The 19,516-nt window shown below is 41.7% G+C and overlaps 2 protein-coding genes across 4 annotated transcripts in view; one reads left to right on the top strand and one right to left on the bottom strand.

The window, feature by feature from the left end:
* Window positions 1-19,516, bottom strand: part of LOC122719384 (N-alpha-acetyltransferase 15, NatA auxiliary subunit) — a 46,327-nt gene that overhangs the window by 24,735 nt on the left and 2,076 nt on the right. Inside the window, exons 6-8 of the mRNA XM_043945117.1 lie at window positions 19,125-19,435; window positions 18,774-19,055; window positions 18,481-18,694 (exon numbers count right to left, since the gene is read on the bottom strand). Of these exons, the coding sequence (XP_043801052.1) occupies window positions 18,481-18,694; window positions 18,774-19,055; window positions 19,125-19,435 (807 nt within the window). The remainder of the gene's footprint in view (window positions 1-18,480; window positions 18,695-18,773; window positions 19,056-19,124; window positions 19,436-19,516) is intronic.
* Window positions 932-18,008, top strand: LOC122719383. Of its 3 annotated transcripts, none has more exons than XM_043945116.1 (2): window positions 932-1,187; window positions 14,124-18,008. In XM_043945116.1, the coding sequence occupies exon 2, from the start codon at window positions 14,124-14,126 to the stop codon at window positions 17,418-17,420; it is 3,297 nt and encodes a 1,098-aa protein (XP_043801051.1). In that variant the 5' UTR covers window positions 932-1,187; the 3' UTR covers window positions 17,421-18,008. The 3 variants fall into 3 exon arrangements, with proteins under 3 accessions (XP_043801051.1, XP_043801049.1, XP_043801050.1); XM_043945114.1 differs by having other exon boundaries at window positions 932-1,412; XM_043945115.1 differs by lacking the exon at window positions 932-1,187 and adding an exon at window positions 12,068-12,582.

Below are 19,516 nucleotides of genomic sequence, written 5' to 3'. Positions count from 1 at the left end.
AATCGGCACGGACGATGGAACGCGGCCTAACGAGATGACGTACGCAAGAATTTACGTAAACGTGTCTCGTAACGTAACAGGATTATTTCCGAGGCCGCGAACGAAAAATCTCCTCGAAAGAGGAGAATCTCGTCGCGAATACCTTTTTCATGGAGTCATCGATCGGTAAAAAAAGCAGGTTTTTCCCAAGCTCGTTTCCGTTTACGACAGGCGCGCGCGATCACGTGTTGCATCAGTGGGCATTACGGGAAAATTATTTAATTGTCGATGGAAATATCGGCCGGCAATGAACGAGAGAATTCTCTTCGGTTCAGGATCCTGTTTCGACGCCTGTATTTTTATATTAGGAATGATTAATCCTCTCTGACGTCGATTACTTTTAAACTAAATTCAAAGATTCTTTCGTTTCTTTTCGTTACTATAATATCACTCGGACGATTAAAAAATTATCTTGCGTTAAATTTCAAAAACGTTCAAAAATTCATACTTCACGTTACAGTAATTGAACCAAATTTTCATTCAAAAAAAATCACGATTAAATTTCAATTTACCACCACCACCACCAGATCTACGTACAAATATTCCTTCCACGGTAAAAAAATTTATATATACGTATACATATACGGTCGACAACACGACTGTCTCTCGAATCCATCCATCTCGACGAATGGCAAATGACAAATTCAAAGCGCACACGGGCTCCGGGCCCGTGCACAAAGCGTCTCAACGTAGGAGTGAGTTTTGCGGAGAGGTGGAAAGCGCGTTTTCCTTCGAGCCGATCTCGTCTCGTCTCGGGGACCGATTCCGGCTGGGTGGGCGAGAGGAGGGGCGCGTATCGGGCGCAAAAAAGGAAGGGTGAAAGAGGCGTGCAAGCGTGAACAACGTGATCCGTCTGGCAGTAGTCGTAGGAGAGCCTCGTGACGCACACGATCCAGGTTGGTTGTGTATCCCTTTTTCGCCGCGAGATATCACGCTGGTTCTCCGCGACGTGATTCGCGACGGCCGTACCTCGAAGCGTGTACGCGGAGAAGCGTTGGGCCTCCTCCTGTTGTCTCTCGTGCGGGAGAGAGTGGAGGGACACACTGGCGCAGGGCCAGTAGGATCCACCGATATAAAGATCTGCGGTCGCGCTGGCCGGGAGGTTACTCGTTTCTTCATCGCCGTCCAAGTGCAACGGGAGGGACGCAGTGAGTGGTATATCATACTCTAGCTCTCCGATCGAGGGAGCGGTGTTATGGGCGCGTATCATCGGTGATAAACACAGTTCTCTCTCTCTCTCTCTCTCTCTCTTTTTTTTTTTTTTTCAATCGAGGGAAGATCGAGAGACTCGGGGCGCGCGTGTGATCAGAAACGAAACGAAAGAGGGAGAGATTCTTTCTTATTGGTTTGGATCGGAGCTTAGAGGAAAAATAGTGAGTCCCATTTCAAATTATTTCCAATGAATTCGAGGGATGGATGTATGAATGGAATTATTATCCAGTAACGTTGATATATAATTGCGTGTGTAAGATAAGATGTATAATAAATTTTTAAGAGAATTTTGCGTGTGACATGGGAATCAATTCGAGGTAAGAGATGTATACTTTCACCTGATATTCGATTGCGACAATTGAGATAAGGAAGACAGGCCGGATTAGTTTTCAGATAATCGAATCTTGCCCGGCTAGCACGTTTTCTTTCGAATGCACGGAACGTTGAGGAAATTTATATAACGGACACGAGCGTGGCATAGCTTCCCGTGAATCATCGTCGAATAGCGGTTCACGTGTCGTATCAAGAGGCAGGTAAAGGATCGGAGTCCTTGCGTTTTCCGGCATGAATATTTATCGATTTTTCTCTCTCTCTCTCTCTCTCTCTCCCTGTTTTATCGAGCGGATGCACGCGATAATCTCGAGCCGGTCGACGAGAAGGGAAAAAAAAATCGAACGGATGGGAACGAAGCGAGATTCGTTCGATCGTTGGATCGGAACGCGTGCTACGTGCACGATTGGAGGGAACCGGATCGTGAGACTCGTAAACAAGGTAATGAATGATCGGAGCCGCTCTGACTAAATAACGATTAATCGAGCAAACTGGAGTGCTTTCACGGGAGGAAATATTCTCGTGTGATATTCAGACACACGAGCGATAAGAAAACTGTTGCTTGCCGATTTATCAAATTTCTAATATACCGATGAAATAAATGCCGCTTTCTCGGACTAATCTTTTTTCCCGAAACATCGCGCGACGAGTATCGTTCGATACATAACGCAACGATTACTATATTATAAAATTATATATCTAAAATAAATGGTTTCAACATCTCAACGCGATAACAAAAAATAAGATTAATTTCATACCGCGGAGGAATGAAATTTCACTCCATCCATTCCCTCGACCCAATATCTTTTCTTCGTCCAAAAATGATATATTGATAACTCATGACACTTCCGAGGAACACGTTCCTCCAACATCTACAAGAACTATCCTAGACAGGACGTGGATTATTATTCTTCGTATTACTATTGAATAGGGAGGAAGGGGGAGGAGGAAAACGTTTCTCTCTCCGATCTCTTCTCTCCAAAAAAATTCGAGAGAAAGAAATCCGTTCCGCCGGCAGAACGAGATCCTCGCGTTTTTTCCCGTCGTATCCGGTCAACCCGCGAAAGTAAAGATTTCCGGCAAGATCGATGCGTGCGGTGTAATAAAACCGAGGGCCGCTGTTCACGTGTCCGCTTAATTACACCGCGGATTCGTCGCGGGGGAAAGGGAAGGGAGAGATCGGCGTGCTTCCTACTCCGCCGTTTACACGCGGCTTTCACTTTGACATAACCGCGTCGATGAAAACGAAGGCAAAAAGCGGGGACACGTTTTCGTTATCCAGAGATAATAACCTGTGCCTAGCTCGACACAGGATCGAGAGATGGGGAGTGAGGAGGGAATATTCACCGATATTTTTCCTTGATGCCCTTCTCGTCTCTCCCTGAAATTTCCTTGTCGCTCATGAACGATCGATTGTCCCCCATTGAAGAAGGAACGACCATTGAGGAACGGGATTCGAGCGTGGGCGGATCGCACGGGATGAATGGGCGAAACGAAGCATTTGGCGGAACGCACGTGCGTTTCCAAGATTAGATCGAAAGAAATTCGCGCCTCCTCACGGAATTTTAATAATAATCGGGTTTCTCTCTACTCGAATAATCCTTCATTTCGATTAACGGAAGATGGAAAATGAAAAATAAAAAAGTTTCCAATGAAGAAGGTCGATCAACGATTATTAAAGTTTAAACGCCTCGCCAGACTTCGAAGGACTTATCGCGGATATAACTGGATTGGACGACGGCTCGCTTCGAATTAAGCGTGTCAACGGATGATGATGACGATGATGATGATGATGATGATGATGATGATCGCCCCGTTTGCCGATCCTCGAGCAATTAAATGAAATTGTGACAAACGATCGTGCTCGTTTCGCGATTATCACCATCGTGAGAGGAACGGGCGGCGTGCATCGATTGAGCAACGCGTCCTTGTTTCTTCGACGTGCGTCCAATCGTCTGGCGATAGACGCAGGGGCGAATTACGATCTAGAAATCTGATTTCCGTTCAGGTTATTTCTCGTATTATTTGTCCGTATTGCGGAGGGAAAAATCCACAGACAGACTGTCGCAAGCGCGGCGATCACAGTTGATTGGAGCACCGGAACCGCAAACTACTTATCAACTTGCGCAATTCGCCATTTATGAAGGAAGTTATTAAAAAAAAAAAAAAAAGAGATAATTAAAACAGGGAAAACTGACTCTCGATAAATTCTAATATCACGAATGGAAAATTGTCCACGCTCTCGATAATTTCTCGACAAGTTTCGACGAGCAAGAACTTTGTGTTCGATAAGAAGGGATTGGAGATCTTGAGCATGACACGTATTCGGGATTATTAGTCGTATAAAACTTGATGAATTTGAATTCCTTAAAAAAAAAAAAAAAAAAAAAAAAAAAAAAAAGGAAAAAATGAGGACCCACTTGGACGAAACGCCATAAAGATTTTTCGATACTACACGTTACACGCCGCAACTTGCACTTAACGTCACTTTACAATTATTTAACACGGCCCAAAGGCGACATCAACATTGAATCACGGAACGGCTTTAAATAAGTTTCACGTGTTGCATTCATCTTGAGGGGGGGAGGAGAATTGTTATCAGATAAAAATGCTTGGAATAAAAGTCGTCTCGTCGGTTAATAAATTACGGAGCGAACGACCACGAGGCGCATCGTGTCGGCGATAAATTTTTACCCGCGATCTGGAGTACGAGGGAGGGAAGAGGAGCAGCGGCGCGGGCTGGATGGGTAGTAAAAATACGAATGCACGGACCTTGGCTTAACCTTGGCTCGAGCTTTCCCTCTTGTCCACCGATCTCCTTAATTTGCGTCTATCAAAAGTTGCGGCCGTGATAAGGAGGGAGAGTCGTCGAGGGAGTCGAGTGTGGGAATAAAATAAACGGTTGAAACGGTTTCATGATGCGGTTTGATCGGAGAGAAACGTCGTATATAAACGAATTCGAAGTTAAATACCTCGTCATCTCGGCGTGATGATTCATCTGGAGACTTGTTCGATTTGTGACGTGAAAAAAAAAAAAAAAAAGAATCGCGATTGAACGATAGGCAAGATCGAATAAAAGGTGACACTGTGTCGTCTAAAATTTCTTAACCGATCGTATTCATCATCGATGCGTCGCGAGATGTTTCGAGAAGATTTTTATTAAACACGAAAATATTTAATAGTTAATATTAATAAATAATTATTCAGAGAATCATTGTTGATTACAAAGTATCTATGAATAAGTGGAAATTTTTTGCTCGTGAGAAAAAAATAAAATAATAAAATTTTAAAAATGTAAACTATCCACTAACGTAACTTTCAAATCACATGGAAAGTGTAGAGGATTTAAACAATTCGAAAGTATCGAATATAGAATTATTATTATGCAAATGTTACGATGACGAAATTGCATAATGAAACATCACAAGTTTTATCGTGTTGTTTTAATAGGTCAGTTCTCTAATATTATGGTCGGGCGTGTAAAATGAATCGTTGGCACCAAATCCAAGTATCTGATTCGTCGTTGAAGCCAGGTGACGATATAATCGCGTTTTCCAACTGTAATCAATTGAATTATAACATCGTGGAACGTTTCAACTTATGCGGCCTTATGAAGTCCTTGGAGTCGAAACGAGGCTTTATTAAATGTTAAAAATTCTGCTGAACGGCCGACTAATCGGTGACTAATTGGAAACTGGCGGTTAATTGGTGGACACAACAGTCCTTGGGATTCGATTTTTGCCTAAAACGGGATGCTTTAACCGGGACATCTATTTCAGATGTTGCTGAAAGGTCACGTCGAGTTATTCTCTTAAAATATGGCACTGATTTCACGATATATACGATACGATGCGTTCGTCATACGAACAGGTGAGCGAACAAAGAAAAAAATCGCGAACGTGTTTATGAAATTAGCGATGCTGTATTTATCATACGAATTATTATGCCTCGGAAGTCCAATGGTTTGACTGAGCTTCGCTAACGAGTCAGTATCGGCCAAAGGTATCGAGGTTCGAAAATTTTTTTTTTTTTTTTTTCTATAAGCCAAGATCGATCGAAGAAACGAATAATAAATTTAATCGTTGAATTATGCTTTGAAACGAAAAAAAAGGATATTCTTTCAGGATAGAACGAGTAATTTTTGATCGTGATTGTTTTTATTATACATGTTTGAAAAAATATAAAACGTGTATAAAATTTCCAACCAATCTCAAGAAGAAGGAATACATTTATAAAGAGTTAAAAATAGAACGTGAGAAGATTAATACTTTTAGAATACTTTTGAGCGTTCATCTAATGTTTTTTTGGAAGAGTATATGTATACGTTATCCGAACGTATATATTGAAATAGACGTCGCAGATATAGATTCAAGGTAGGAGAAATTTGCATATCCTTGCGGCACGAAAAATTTCGTCATTTGTTTGTAACAATAAATACAAGAGGGGGTAAAAATCGAAAAAATGACGATGTTCGCGCGATGAAAAAAAAAAAAAATTGGGCCGTTAACCTTGTCTGACCGGTACCGGCTTTTATAGTCGCGACAAAAATGTAAACCGGTATTGGTGGAATACGCCATATGCGTTGCGATAGCTTTGTATAATGCTCGTCGGAATATCTTTGACGAAACGACAATCGTGGCTCGATAAGATATTTTTCTTTTTTTGGTTAATAGTATTGAATTTGAGAAAATTTTGAATAAATTTCATTTATTTATTTATTTATTTTTTCAATTTTCGGCAAATCGAGGATCGTAAAAATACATTTTTAAATTCCATATGGCGCATAAGTTAATTAGCAATGTTTAAGGATATTGTTCATAATCTCAATTGCACAATATCCTTTTAATTTAATTTTCGAAATAATCGTCAAGATTTTGAAAAATAATCGAAAACAAATTCTTCTTCTAAACCTTCAGAAACACTTTCGATTTTTAGGTCGCCTATGATTTACTTTCCTAGAAGACATATAGATTGACGTCACTTGCCTTTTGAAAAATTTATATTACGAATCATTAATTCTCGAATAAATATGCGAAAATGAAATACCAAAGATTTAGCTAATGATTTTTATTGACCATTCTATTAATATTCATAGGATTGATCATTTGATGAAAATGTGAACAAACATTTCGCTATATAAAAAAAATATCGCTAAATTACTTAATATTACTCGTCGAATTATTAAGACTTTTATTAATTTTATACGTAACACGATCAATGCAATCGATTTCTTAATTCGTTAAAAAATTTCTTTCTTTTTAAAAATTTCGAATCCTACCTTCTAACTCAACAAACTGACAACAATTTCATTTTAAAATTCCTATTAAATCGACTCACCACTCATTCATTCCACTAACTTTTACCAAAGAACGATTGTTTATTTTACTACCCGATTCAGCGGACAAACTTTACAACAAACGATAAATAATCGATAATCAAAAAATTCACAGAAACTTCGTCTTCTCCCAAGATTAAGATCCCAAATTTTCTTCAAAAGTTCATCAATTCGAGAATATCTTTATTAACGATCCTAACTCGATATCTTCCTATACAAATCCATCAAAAGATCGAACCGATCTCGAATCTCTCTTATTCGTCTGGACGAATAGCCAAGCCAACAACTGGCACAGTGTCTCTGATTTAATTCGCGTGAACGAGACATTCGACAGAATCGAGATAGAGGCCCCCATGTTCGCCGCGAGGCGAAATTATCAGTGATGAGGTTGCCGGCTCGAGAACTCACGGAGAGGAGTATCAGCGACCGTAGTGGTACACCTTGGCATTGACCGGCTTGCTCTGCAAGGCAACTCGCTTGCATAATATGCTCGTCTCGTTCATCCCGCGGCTCCGCTCGATTATTTCTCTCCTCTCTTCGCGCCACCTGTGGATTCCTTTAACGGTAGTATTACACGGGGAGGGGGGCGTGTGATGCATCTGCCTCATCGGTGTTTCGTTGGGCAAACGAAACATTTTATCTCTGTGATGTAACAATGATGATGACTCGTGTGTTACAATTGCTCGAACGAGCGGCAAAAAATTTATTTGAATTAGAAATTTGGCACAATTATTTATTATTATTTGGAAGGTAGTTTTTTAATCTTCTTGTTGGAATTCTTTGTCGGATACGAGGAATAATATATTTTGGGAGAAGAATGAAAATGAGAATGTTTTCTTTTCTTCGTTTCTAACGATGGCAAAGTGACAAAAGATTTCTCGATAAGAGGAGCAGATAACCGAGTTTAATTTTAAACGACAAAAGATAAGTGTTGAACTCTAGTGTTTCAGCTTTCACCTCTGCGTGTTACGTAAACGCGAAGCTACGAACAACGTGAATGGTCTGAAAATTTGGAAATTTACGAAATTTACGAATGCAGCGAGTCTTTTGTTACTTCGAAACAAACGAAATTAGAAACAAAATTAAAAGAAAATTCTTCTTTTTATCGACTTAAACACGAACAAACAACATTAAATATGAAACACATGATCTAAAAACAATATGACGATTATATTACTACCGGCAAAAAGAAGAGTGAAACCGAAAAGAAAAAAAAAAAAAAATAGAATACAAAATTATAAAAACTACAAGCTAGAAGAACACATAATGTAAGAAAAGAGGAAGTGTAGCTATTGCTTATCCCAGGCATGAAATTAGTCACGAAGATAGATGATGAAAGAAGTCAAAAACTAAAATTAGCAAGCACAAGAATGAAACTAGCTTTACGACACGACGAATTGATCTTGGATCATTGCGACAAAAAAAAGTAGACTTCAGTGAGTCAATGACCTACAAATCACACGCAGATCAGTACTTCATTGGAATCGTTTCAATTCAATCGGCGCCCGTCACTTACACAATTCAACATCCAATTATTTAAATAACCTTTTTAACATCGAATCGCACGCGTAACGATTCAATAAAAAAAAAAAAAAAAAAAGAATGGCTTGCGTTCATAACAAAACTCGCGTACAATTATATCGAAATTGTATTTCAATAAACATTCGATTACGATCGAATCTGGACTTGATTTTATCGAAAACAATTAAATCCATCAAATTCATCGCATTATTTTTTGATTTCTCTTCTTTCGTGTTTCCACGATGCAAACGCTCCTTTCTTCGAGCGATCACCAAGCAAAGAGATTATAAACTATTACACACGTTGTCTAACGCTCGTCGAGCCAAACCACTTACACATTCTACTCTTGCACTCGGCTAGGAGCCGTCGCAATGGGGGGCAAGCAAAAGAGGGCAGGTGTCTCTCTGTCATAACAGGAAGCGTAATAGAACTAGGGACGCGCCGAAAGTTGGCTGAGAGGCGTTAAGGAATTAATGCTGCTCACCGAGCACGACGCGAAACAAAAAGGAAAGTAGCTGAAAGCGTAAACCGAATTGGATAACTCGCCACGGGGGCCTTTACGCGAGGCACGCGCGTACACGAGGAGCACGAGCTGTGCAACGTGTTGCCTCGAAAAAAAATGCCTCTTTCCTTTTCTCTTTCTCCGCTCTTTTTTCTTTTCTCTCTCTCTCTCTCTCTCTCTCTCTCTTTCTCTCTCTTTCTATCTCTCTCCTTCTCCCTCTCCCCGACAATGTTTCCGAGAGTGTTTCGATCGAATCGATATTCAACCGATAAATCGGCACTCGAACTCGGCGCTCAGCCTTTCACCGCCTCTTTTCTCGAGGGAACCGCCGTTCCCTCGCCTCGATTCAATGCCATTTCGTCGCCGCGCGCTTTTGATGACCTGCATTCAAGGCCGCGTGCTCGCTCGCTCGCGCGTATAATCCGCGATCGTAATGAAAATCGCTCGAATTACGAAATTTTCGGGATATGAAGAATATGAAGACGTGTCGAGAGATTGTTTCAGAATATAAAAGTGATCGAATCGGAGTAAAAAATAGTGCGTACCATTGTAGGGTTAAGGAAGCAAGATAGTCAGTATATAGAATATAATAGAATTTTCATTGGCGTAGCGAAGGGCAGAGAAATTCCCCCCCCCCCCCCGATTTCTACGTTTAATTTAATTTTTTACCATAGGAATAGAAATTTTGGAATGGAACGAAAATTTTGTCGTTAATCAATTTGCAGAACTGCGTGGATTGAAAGAAAGAGCGCGTTAAAAAGTGTCGGTCAGTCATCTTTAACCTTCGATTTTCATTACCTATTTACACCTACGTGAATACCGTTACCGGCCAGACGGTCCAGTGTTTGAATCACAATCGCGGTTTTATTGCTCTCGAAACGAAATCGGTCGTATTTATGCGGTGATTAGGAGTGAAAAAAAAAAAAAGAAAAAAAAACTCGGGCTTCGAGGAACGATATTACACGGCAAGTCGTAACGATAGCGTAACGGCACCTGCCACGCCATGGGTATCGTTCTTCTTACGTCACGTCGCGAAAAATCGGCGATTCGCGTTGCGGAATCACGTTCCTCCTTTTGCAATAGGCTCCTCCTCCGAGCCTGTCTACCCCTTCACGCGCGCGAAAATACAAAAATAGAGCAACGAAGGACTTTCGTTTACACAGGGTAGAATTTAAATCGCTTTTACAGTGAGTTTGAAATGTCATATCGAACGAGCGGTTATGCTAATTATTCGAGATTTTTTTTTTTTATGTGCGTCTCGTACAACCCGCTCGTTACACTTTGGATGAAATATGAGAAAGTTGGATTATAAGTAGCGACGTGTATCATAAGATTTGCTATCACAGTTGATATTACAGTTGAGAAGAATTTAAATTTTCTGTATTCATTCGTCATCATTCATATTCTTTTAAATTGTTTTGATACACTCGTGATGGTGTCATGTTCGAAATTCTAGAATTGTTTGAATGAACAATTATTCAATTCGTTATGATGGATATTTTTAGACTCTTATTTTATCGAAATTTTACTCAAAGTAATAATCATCTATTGGCAATTTTTCAATTCTGTAAAATTTAATATGACTTCTCGAAAGATAAATATACATGAAACATTTTAGAAAAATATTTGAATTTATGAAATATATTTTACGAAAAAATTACCTTTACTTTTCTACCCTCTTTTTTAATACGAAAGAATCTTTGAAAAAAATTCAATTCAGACGTGTAGAAATAGAGTTTAAAATAAAGTTTAAAATAAGTCCAAATTGACTATTACACGATATTTCTCTTTAAAACTACAAATATTCAAAGATCAAGACAATTTTACAAATTTTTAATTTTGATACATTCCTTCCCAATAAAAAACTAGACGAACTAAACAAGATGTGACGTGTCAACACGACACTCGTCGTGTCAACGACGAAAGAAAGTCCTACCCCGTAATCCGGTTTTCGTCATTTCAAATCCCTTATCGAGTAAAAAAGTCCAGAAACGCTGTGCTACACGAAAGTGAAAGCCTTCGTTTCGAAATCTTTTTATTTTTCTTCTTCTTCTTCTTTTTCTTATTCTTTCTTCGCCAACGTGTCGAATCAATCGTGCCACCTGCAAAACCGATCGGGACGATCTATCCTACGATTATATGCGAATTAGTCGAGGAGAATCGGCGTGAACGTTAACGCGAATCTTAATCAAGAACAACGACTTCCTCGCTTCCAGGTGGACGTGTCGCTCGGTGGAAATGGCTCCACCTTTCCAAACGAGCGTCCTTGGAGGAACCGGTGCACCGGGAAAGGTGATGAAAACCGGCCAGTCACGTGTACCATGCCAACGCGAGCGGTTGTCGTACGCCAGCTTCGCCCTCTTGTCGCGCGTTTCAGCGATTTTCTCGCCGAACTTCTCGCCTGTCTACAACCGTGTCTATAAACCGTGTTACAAAAGTGCTCGAAGAATTTGTTGAAAATAACCTCTTGAGGAATATACGTTGTGTACGTTCAATTTTAATTCAATCTTTCGTTCGATCGTTTCGTATGTGTGAATTAAATCGCTCACAAGCTAAATCGAATGTAATAGAGAAATATCGAAATTGTCTCTTTGTTCTCGCGCCTTTTGTGGCTGAATTGGTCAGGATTTTAAGTCATTCTCTGCTCTCCTTATTAAAACGTTTTATCTAGCGTTTCGAAATGTCCGAGAAACGCTGAGGTTTTATCGTGCTCTTTTTCTCGTCCTCGTTCCAAGACAAACACGTTACACTGCTTCCAGATCTCTACAAATTACGTACGAACTTTCTAAAATAATGAAAAGATAGAAGGCAGAGCTTCGATATATCTTCAAGAATTTGAAGAAATGCTAGGCTAAAAATTCAAAATTATTCGAATAATTAGTTCGTTAACTTCAGAGAAGTTGAAAAAAAAAAAAAAAAAAAAAAAAGTATCATAAACTCGATAAACTCCTTTCTCGAACAATACGTGAAAAACGTATTGTATGTTTCGGAATGCAATCGGCAGTGTTTGCGTGTTAGTTCGTGGAAAGTGTCTCTCAAGGAAAAGCGATGCAGACGTGACTGACCTTCGTGTTACTCGCGCGAGGATCTTCCTCGTGGATCCTCGTGGAACAACACCTGACGCGTTTCGAACGGCCAGCTAATGCTTTTTAAATCGCGGATGGACGCGCGCACGTTCGTGGACGATTATTTTCAAAGTCATTGCTTCCAACTAGGAGAAAGCGAAGCGTTGGCAGTTGTTACGTGCGACCAGCGATCCTCCTGCCACGCGGATTAGATTAAGTGTTATCGTGCCGCGAAAACACGAATCATTCTCGCGGCGATGAAGATGATCTGAGCGGAAGATAGAAGCGGAATTGATGAGCGTGGCCGATGGCCGATATCCGAGGAGGAATTTCACGATTCCGTCACGTTTTCGCCTGGCCAGGATTAAAAAGCCGCACGCGGAGAGAAATCGTCGTCACTCGTCGTTGTAGAATAATATCGTCGTGAACCGCGGCTGCCCGAGCGCAAACTCCACGTTTCCCCTCGGAAGAAGCGCATTATTGCGTGCGCCAACTCGATTACAGGCCATTCGACGACGTCCTGCTCAACGATTATACGTCGAGAATCGCGGCTGGCTGCTACGGAAATCGAGAGAAAGGTACTCTTTTATTCAACTCAACGACGTATTATCGGTATGTTTGTCGGGTTAAACAGACGTTTCCGTTCTTCGAAACTTTTTCCAAGTGGATCGAACGTTGAATCGTTGTATTCTCCGATATATTGGTTTTTCACAATTTTTAATTTTTAAACAATTTCTTAAACAAATGCTTCGTTTCAACCGATTTCAATTTTATCGTCGGCGTATTCCAAGCGTCGTTAACTAAAATTTAAATTATTTTATTATTTCGAAAGAATAGGATTAAGATGACGATTCTATAACCATTTGAAAAATATTTTTTTCTTTCTTCGACGTTATAAAATGCTTGTTATACGTGCTCAACAATTTACACGGAGAATATCTTCGATATATTTAGAAACGACAGACGATTATATTATCATTGCCACGACCATCCATCTAACAAAATCAAGTACGACAACTTATCCTTTCTGCATTCTGTAATAAATTACAAAGCTCAATTATCTACGTTCAAACATCCTTCCCTCGAATGTCTCGCGAGGTAAAAGGCGGAGATAAAGGCAGTAAATTCAGATTCTTGTCGGAAACGTGTCACGAGGCGAAGTTACTTCCGCGAGATCTCGACGAGTCGGCCGCGGATCTCGAGGTTTAATGCATGCCGACGAAACGATCGGGCTTGCTTGGGTTTGTTTCACTCGGTTGCAAGTGGTTGCAAAGGCCTGGGTACTCCAGTGACCCGTGAATGTTTGTCGACCACCGTTCACCAGCTGTTCACGAGGGAAAGGCGTGGCCCCCTTCGGACCTGCATTCTTATATTATTTTCCGCCGTTGGATTCGCGAAATTCCACCCGTCACGTGAAATTTTTAAAAAAATTTTAATTTTAAATTTTAACAAATTCTCCTCTTTCGAAAATTAATCGTCCCTTGGGGAGGAAATGTGCTTTTTTTTTTTTTTTGTTCCATATCAGAATTTCATCTCGTTCTACTGATTTTATTTTCGAGGGATAGGAAGAAAGATAAGACGAGCATTTTTCTACTCGAAAAGCAAAAGGGACAACAAAATTTTATTGACGAATTCCAATCGAAAATTTTGATATATATATATATAAATTGAAGTTTGTACGGATGGAAAAAATTATACTGATATATCAGTTTCTAATAACGGGAATTATTATTTCCATGCAATAGTTGAGAAAATGTTGCCGTTTCAATGGGGAAAGCAAAGTTACTCCCGTGGAACGGAAACACCTCCGCAGAATAAACTTATACTTTCCTCGAGCCAGGTGGCAGTCACCGTATGTCTCGCGACGAATAACTCGATTCCAGTTTGCTTCGAAACAAGCATGAGCCGATGATTGCCAGGGTGAATGGTATTAAATCTCGTTAAATTAAATCGCCGCAATTTATCCATTATTATACCAATTTTTTTCCTCGAGGTTGAATATCGAAAATACAGAAGAAAAAACACAGAATAACGCATCACAAAATGATGAAAATATTCTAAATATATAATATATACGGTATATATAGGAAGTAAAGAATCATTCCATTTCCTGTTCCAGATGATGCAAAAAAGACTTCCCGCGCGAAAGCTCCTCTTAACGATATTACTGGCGACGTGGGGCATCTCGATCGTCGCATCATCGACGAGCAGGGAAAGGCGGCACGTCGGCGTGGAAGAGGCCGTTCATCGAGGGGGGAGGACGTTGGCCGGCAGTGACAGTTTCAAGTCATCGACCGGCAGAGAGAACGAGATAACCACGGAAATCGGTAGGAAAGTGTCGCACAGATTGATCGGTGGCCACTTGAGAGCCACGGATACGAAGCAAGAAGAAGCTTTCTGGGACGACGACATCCTCCTATCGTCGTCTGGGAACGGGAAGGAGGGGAAGGCCGGGCGCAAGGACGAGGACGACGAGAAGAAAACCCTCTCCCAACAGGTGAAAGAGGGTAAATACGGCTTGATCCAGAACGAGATCTACGGGACCGGTTCCCCCAAACGGCCGGGGATAATCAGCTATCTGGGTAACCCGGAGGTGCCCAAGGACACGATAGAGAATCTGGGTGGCCTCGACGAGGAAGAGATTTGGCTGGCGGAGAATCACGTGCTCGTGTTGAGGGGAGGGAAATTTCCCGGCCACGAGGCGACCAGCACAGGGGACAACGTGCACACCTGGCCACCGATCGACGATTACAAGGCGCCCAGGAGGCAGGTCAAGATACCGTCCAAACCGAAGGTACCGCCACCGTTTCCGGTACAACTCTCGGAAGGTGGGCCCATACAGATCATCGGCCCGAACGGGACCAAGGAAATCGGGCCGAACGGGACCGTCGACTACGGCAAGGACTCGTTCCTCACCAAGGGATTATTATCCGAGGATGACCCGTTTTTCACGGTTATCGTCAACGGGAGCGTGATATCGACGTCCGATTCGAGGAACGGGTCGTCCGAGGAAGGAAATTTGAGCGGAAAGGAGAAGTTATCCGATGTTTTACCACCTGCCGGTCTTCCACCTTTTTATCACGCGATACCGCCCGGAGCTGTCTTCGTACCACCGCCGGCCAATAATCAATCGGATTACGACGAGGAGGATCAATCCGTCTACTATCCACCCCCGTACAGTTTCCATTATCAGCAGGACAACGCGACCGCGGTACCGCCCGGCCCATTGGTACCGGGGATCATTCTGCCACCCCCGCCAGATTTCTTCTCCGCCCTCGAGGACAAGAGGACCACGACGAAGAAGTACACGACGCAGAGACGACCCGAGACCACGCCCTTGCCGAGGCCAAGGCCCACCTACCTACCGCCCAGAAAACTCACCACGAAGCAGTACAAGAGTACGACGACTGATGCGATACCGATCGCGAAGCAAGGATCGACGCCCGTCACGGACAATCGCCCGTCATTGGCCGTGAGCAAAGTGTTCGGTAGAATAACGTCGAGGAAAAACTTTACGGACGCGGTTGGAACGAAATCGGGGGTGAGGAGCAAATTAAGAACGGTCCCGTACGTGGATGTTACGACGTCGGCGCCCGATAAATCTACCACGCTCGAGAATCCCGAAGAATTGTACAACGTTGGCCCGTTGGCGGAGAATCGGGAGAACGAAGCTTGGTCGGGCGTGGTAACGAGTAAAACGATTCCGATAATGGCCTACTACGCCACGTCGACGCAGTCCACCTTGGAGAGACCCGTGGAAGTGACGCCGGCCTCGATAAAGAGTATCGTTACTACTACGGATAACCCGCAACGGTCTCACAACGGTCAAGCGTCGTACTATTTTTACGAGGAATCGAACGACGAGCAACCCCTCCGCACGAATCCGGTTTATTACGAAACTACAACGGAGTCGCCGTTTTTCGAGACGCGACCACGCGAGGGTGTCGAGGGGAAGAGGAAACAATATTACAGGGTGGAGACGGTTCCGTCGGGGGACACGTCGTCGTCACACAAGGATTACAACGGTATTAGGTTCATAGGCTCGCCGGCGAAAAATTCTGGGCCAATTCGTTACAGCGAGTCGACGATCGCGCAAAGTTCATCCAAGTACAGCAGCGAGAGCAGCTCGGCGAGAGCTCACGGTCAACGCATGTTACCTGATCACGCGCCTCTTTACTATCAGACCGTACCCGCTCCCCGTCCACCCGTCCCCGTGCAGCCGTCTTATTCTTACACCAGCTCGAAGCCACCGCAGGCTTATTACAGGCAGGAGGCGAAACCGAAGCCGATTTATCAGTACAGCTTCGAGGCGGCCGATTATTCGAAGCGAAGCGGTAATCAGAGGCAGCAGGTTGAGGCGTATCGAAACGATTATCGAAACATTCGAATCGGGGAGGATTACAATAATGGACCCAGATACGACTATGACGAGTCGATGCCCCAAAAGAGAATTAGAACGGAGGTGTACAAGAACCAGCATCCGATCTTTCAATCGACCACCACTTCTCACTCGGTGATAAGCAGTACGGAAAATCCTCAACAAGTTTATTACACTCGTCACGAGGAGAAGTTGCTGGACGATGTCACGAAAGAGTATTTCACGATCTTTGGAAAGAAGATTGGAAAGAATATACCGAGCACCACTCCCTTGTACTCCAACAAATTGAAGAGCGTAACCGAAACACCGAGTTACAACGGTTACGCGGAGAATTTCAAGAGCCCTGAACCATCCGTGTACAAGATACCCAACGTTAAGGTGCACTACGGTGACCAGTCTCAAAAGCCGTACTCCCTCAAAGAGGACATTCTCGTCAACGAAAGGCAACCTCTGCCCCCGATCAATCCCGACAGCGAGTTTATCACCGTGGTCGAGCACAACGATCAGCGACAACCGTCCAACTATGGAATACACGATAACAACCAATCAGGTGACAATCGACCGTTGGCAGCGATTCGCGCCTATCCATCCCAACCGCTCGTGAATCAAAGGATCGGGCCGCCCAACAACAACTACGTACCGGTGGTCGAGTCTCCCGAAGAATTGGACGACGTTGCTTACCCACAACTACCCATATCTCTGGAAGACGACATCAAAGTGAACTACAGGGATCCACGACCCACCATAAATCCCGACGCGGAGCTCATCAATCTGGAGGACGATATAAAAGTGAACTACCGCGATCCACGACCTACCTTAAACCCAGACGCCGAATTCATCGAGCCGATCCCTGCGCGCGAGAACCAGCCGGAAAAACCGAAGGCCTATTTCGCGTACCGATTGCCAGGCGATGGCGGTCACTTTTACTTCCTAACGCCGCAGGCGATCGCGCAGAGGCCGGATCATAGCGCCGGCCACCTCTACTCGAGAGTGGGAACGAGGCTGCCTAGACGTCGACGGAGGCCGGGCAACGTGTGATACTTTGTACGCGGCGAGGCAGCCAACGTAATGCCATATATTAATCATCGAGGACGCACGATGGAAATGCGTGTCATATAGAACGCAACGCGTGAATCAAACGACCACGACGAAACGTTCTGTACCGTTACTAGGATATTTATTGTACGTGTAAATATATATAACGTGTATCTCTTGTATGTATGATTAAGATAGATGATTATCGACGCCTCGTTTATGCTATATTAAATGCTTAATTTATGCGATCTAACTCTATCCCCGCTTTAGAGTGTGTGTGGATGTGTGTGTGTGTAAATGTTAAACGCCGCTCGTGTGCGACGATAGGTAAGCGCGGGTCCTTTTGAAAGAAAATCGTGTACTCGCGCGTTGTCTGTGATTAATGATCGATAGTAAACGCGTATTGTGTACATATAATTATGATTGACGATATTTAGATTCTGTCGTAGAGCGCACAGAGTGCATTTTTATAAATCGTTAAACAAAATATGTTATAACCGATGCATGCATGGAATATAAACATTGTTTGTACCAAGTTTCCCCCCTTTGTGTAGAAGAAAAATAATTAATAAAGATATTACATATCGATAATCGATGTATACGATAGTTTCTACGGACAGTATTTCATATCGATTAGTTGACACTGATATTATTCTTTTGTATCTCTTATACGATGCTTTATGAATCGATCAAAAAAATTTATTGTGTATGTAAATATTTAATGAGATACGTTTAATAAACGATATTATTATTGTAGGATTAGATTAGTATAAAGTATTTTTTTAAACGATACGTGTCAATGTAATGACAGATGAATTTTTTTTAAGATCGATTATTTGGACTTAAAAATGAAATATAACAAATTTAAAAAATTCGAAGAAGTGAAACTTTATGAATGAAATTTTCTTCTATTTGAAGCCACGATAAAAATAAATTACGAGTATTATATTCTTTATATTGTTAACGAATAGATATTAAATATAAATAACTCTACAACAGTTGAAGTTATTTATATTTAGTAACCGATTGATAAAAATAAATGATGCAAGGAATGCAAACTTACCGGTGTCGATTTCTTGCGCCTGCGTTGGATCGGGTAACGGTTCATCGTGTAGTCGTAAATAAACCTCCATTGCACATTTCGCTGCTTTAAAATAAAATGGATGAGCTCGAAGCACATCTTCTAACCTTAGAAGACCCACGTAAGACCTCAAGGTCATTTTTCTCATACAGTAGGTATGAAAGTCGAATTGATCTTCTATGATTTCAGAAAAATGCTACAATCGATACAATTCGTGTATGAGCGAGTATATAATAATGAATTATTATTTGCAAATGCATGTTATGAACCCTTACCCTGTCAACTTCGTGACATTTTTTTAATGCCTCCCCATACTTTCCAAGACGTTTATAAGCGTTGGCTGCTTCTGTTTGAATCCACATGCATTGCATTTCATTTAAATTCTCCATAGCTAAAACTCCTTCCCTAGTAAACTTGCTACACGTTTCTTCCGCCTCTTTAATGAGATTCGCTCGCAACATGTATTTGGCACATTTGGAATTGATATATCGATCTGCAGTATCTAATCCTTGTGCTTCATCCAACCATTTATAAGCTTCTTGAACATTACCGGCATGCTAATAAGGATAAAATATATTATAATTATGTTATTAAAAGCACATATACATTACAAAAATAAAACTTACCTTATAAATGCGACCTTTGGTAACAAAAAGTTCTATAAGTGTAGGTGTATGTTCTATGGCAGCATCAATTTCATTTAGTGCTTTTTCTGTAAGTCCAAGATGATCATAGTGTTGTGCTAAATAATAATAAGTCCATAACAATGCCGAAGCAGGTTCTCGCGGATTATCCTTTTCTTGATCACTAAAATGCCCATGAGCTTTTAATGCTTCTTTGTATTCCAAAACCAAAGATTGTATAGTATCAACCTTTTGTTGATCTGTATATAAGGAACGAAGATTTACAAACAAGGGCGGTACACCTTTATGAAGACCTATAATAAATAAGATATAGTTAAATCAAATTTTAAAATTTAATTTTTTTTTCTTTTTTTTTTTTTTTTTTTTTTTTTTTT

The sequence above is a fragment of the Apis laboriosa genome, unplaced genomic scaffold (assembly GCF_014066325.1).
Source record: "Apis laboriosa isolate Shangri-la unplaced genomic scaffold, ASM1406632v1 scaffold74_cov149, whole genome shotgun sequence".
Classification (NCBI taxonomy): Eukaryota; Metazoa; Arthropoda; class Insecta; order Hymenoptera; family Apidae; genus Apis; species Apis laboriosa.
The sequence above is the reverse complement of the archived record's forward strand: the minus strand, read 5'-3'. Positions and strand labels throughout refer to the sequence as shown.

Bases quoted from the DNA above. Each gene is read 5' to 3' on its own strand.
- LOC122719383 (XM_043945116.1), top strand. From the start codon at position 14,124: ATGATGCAAAAAAGACTTCCCGCGCGAAAGCTCCTCTTAACGATATTA.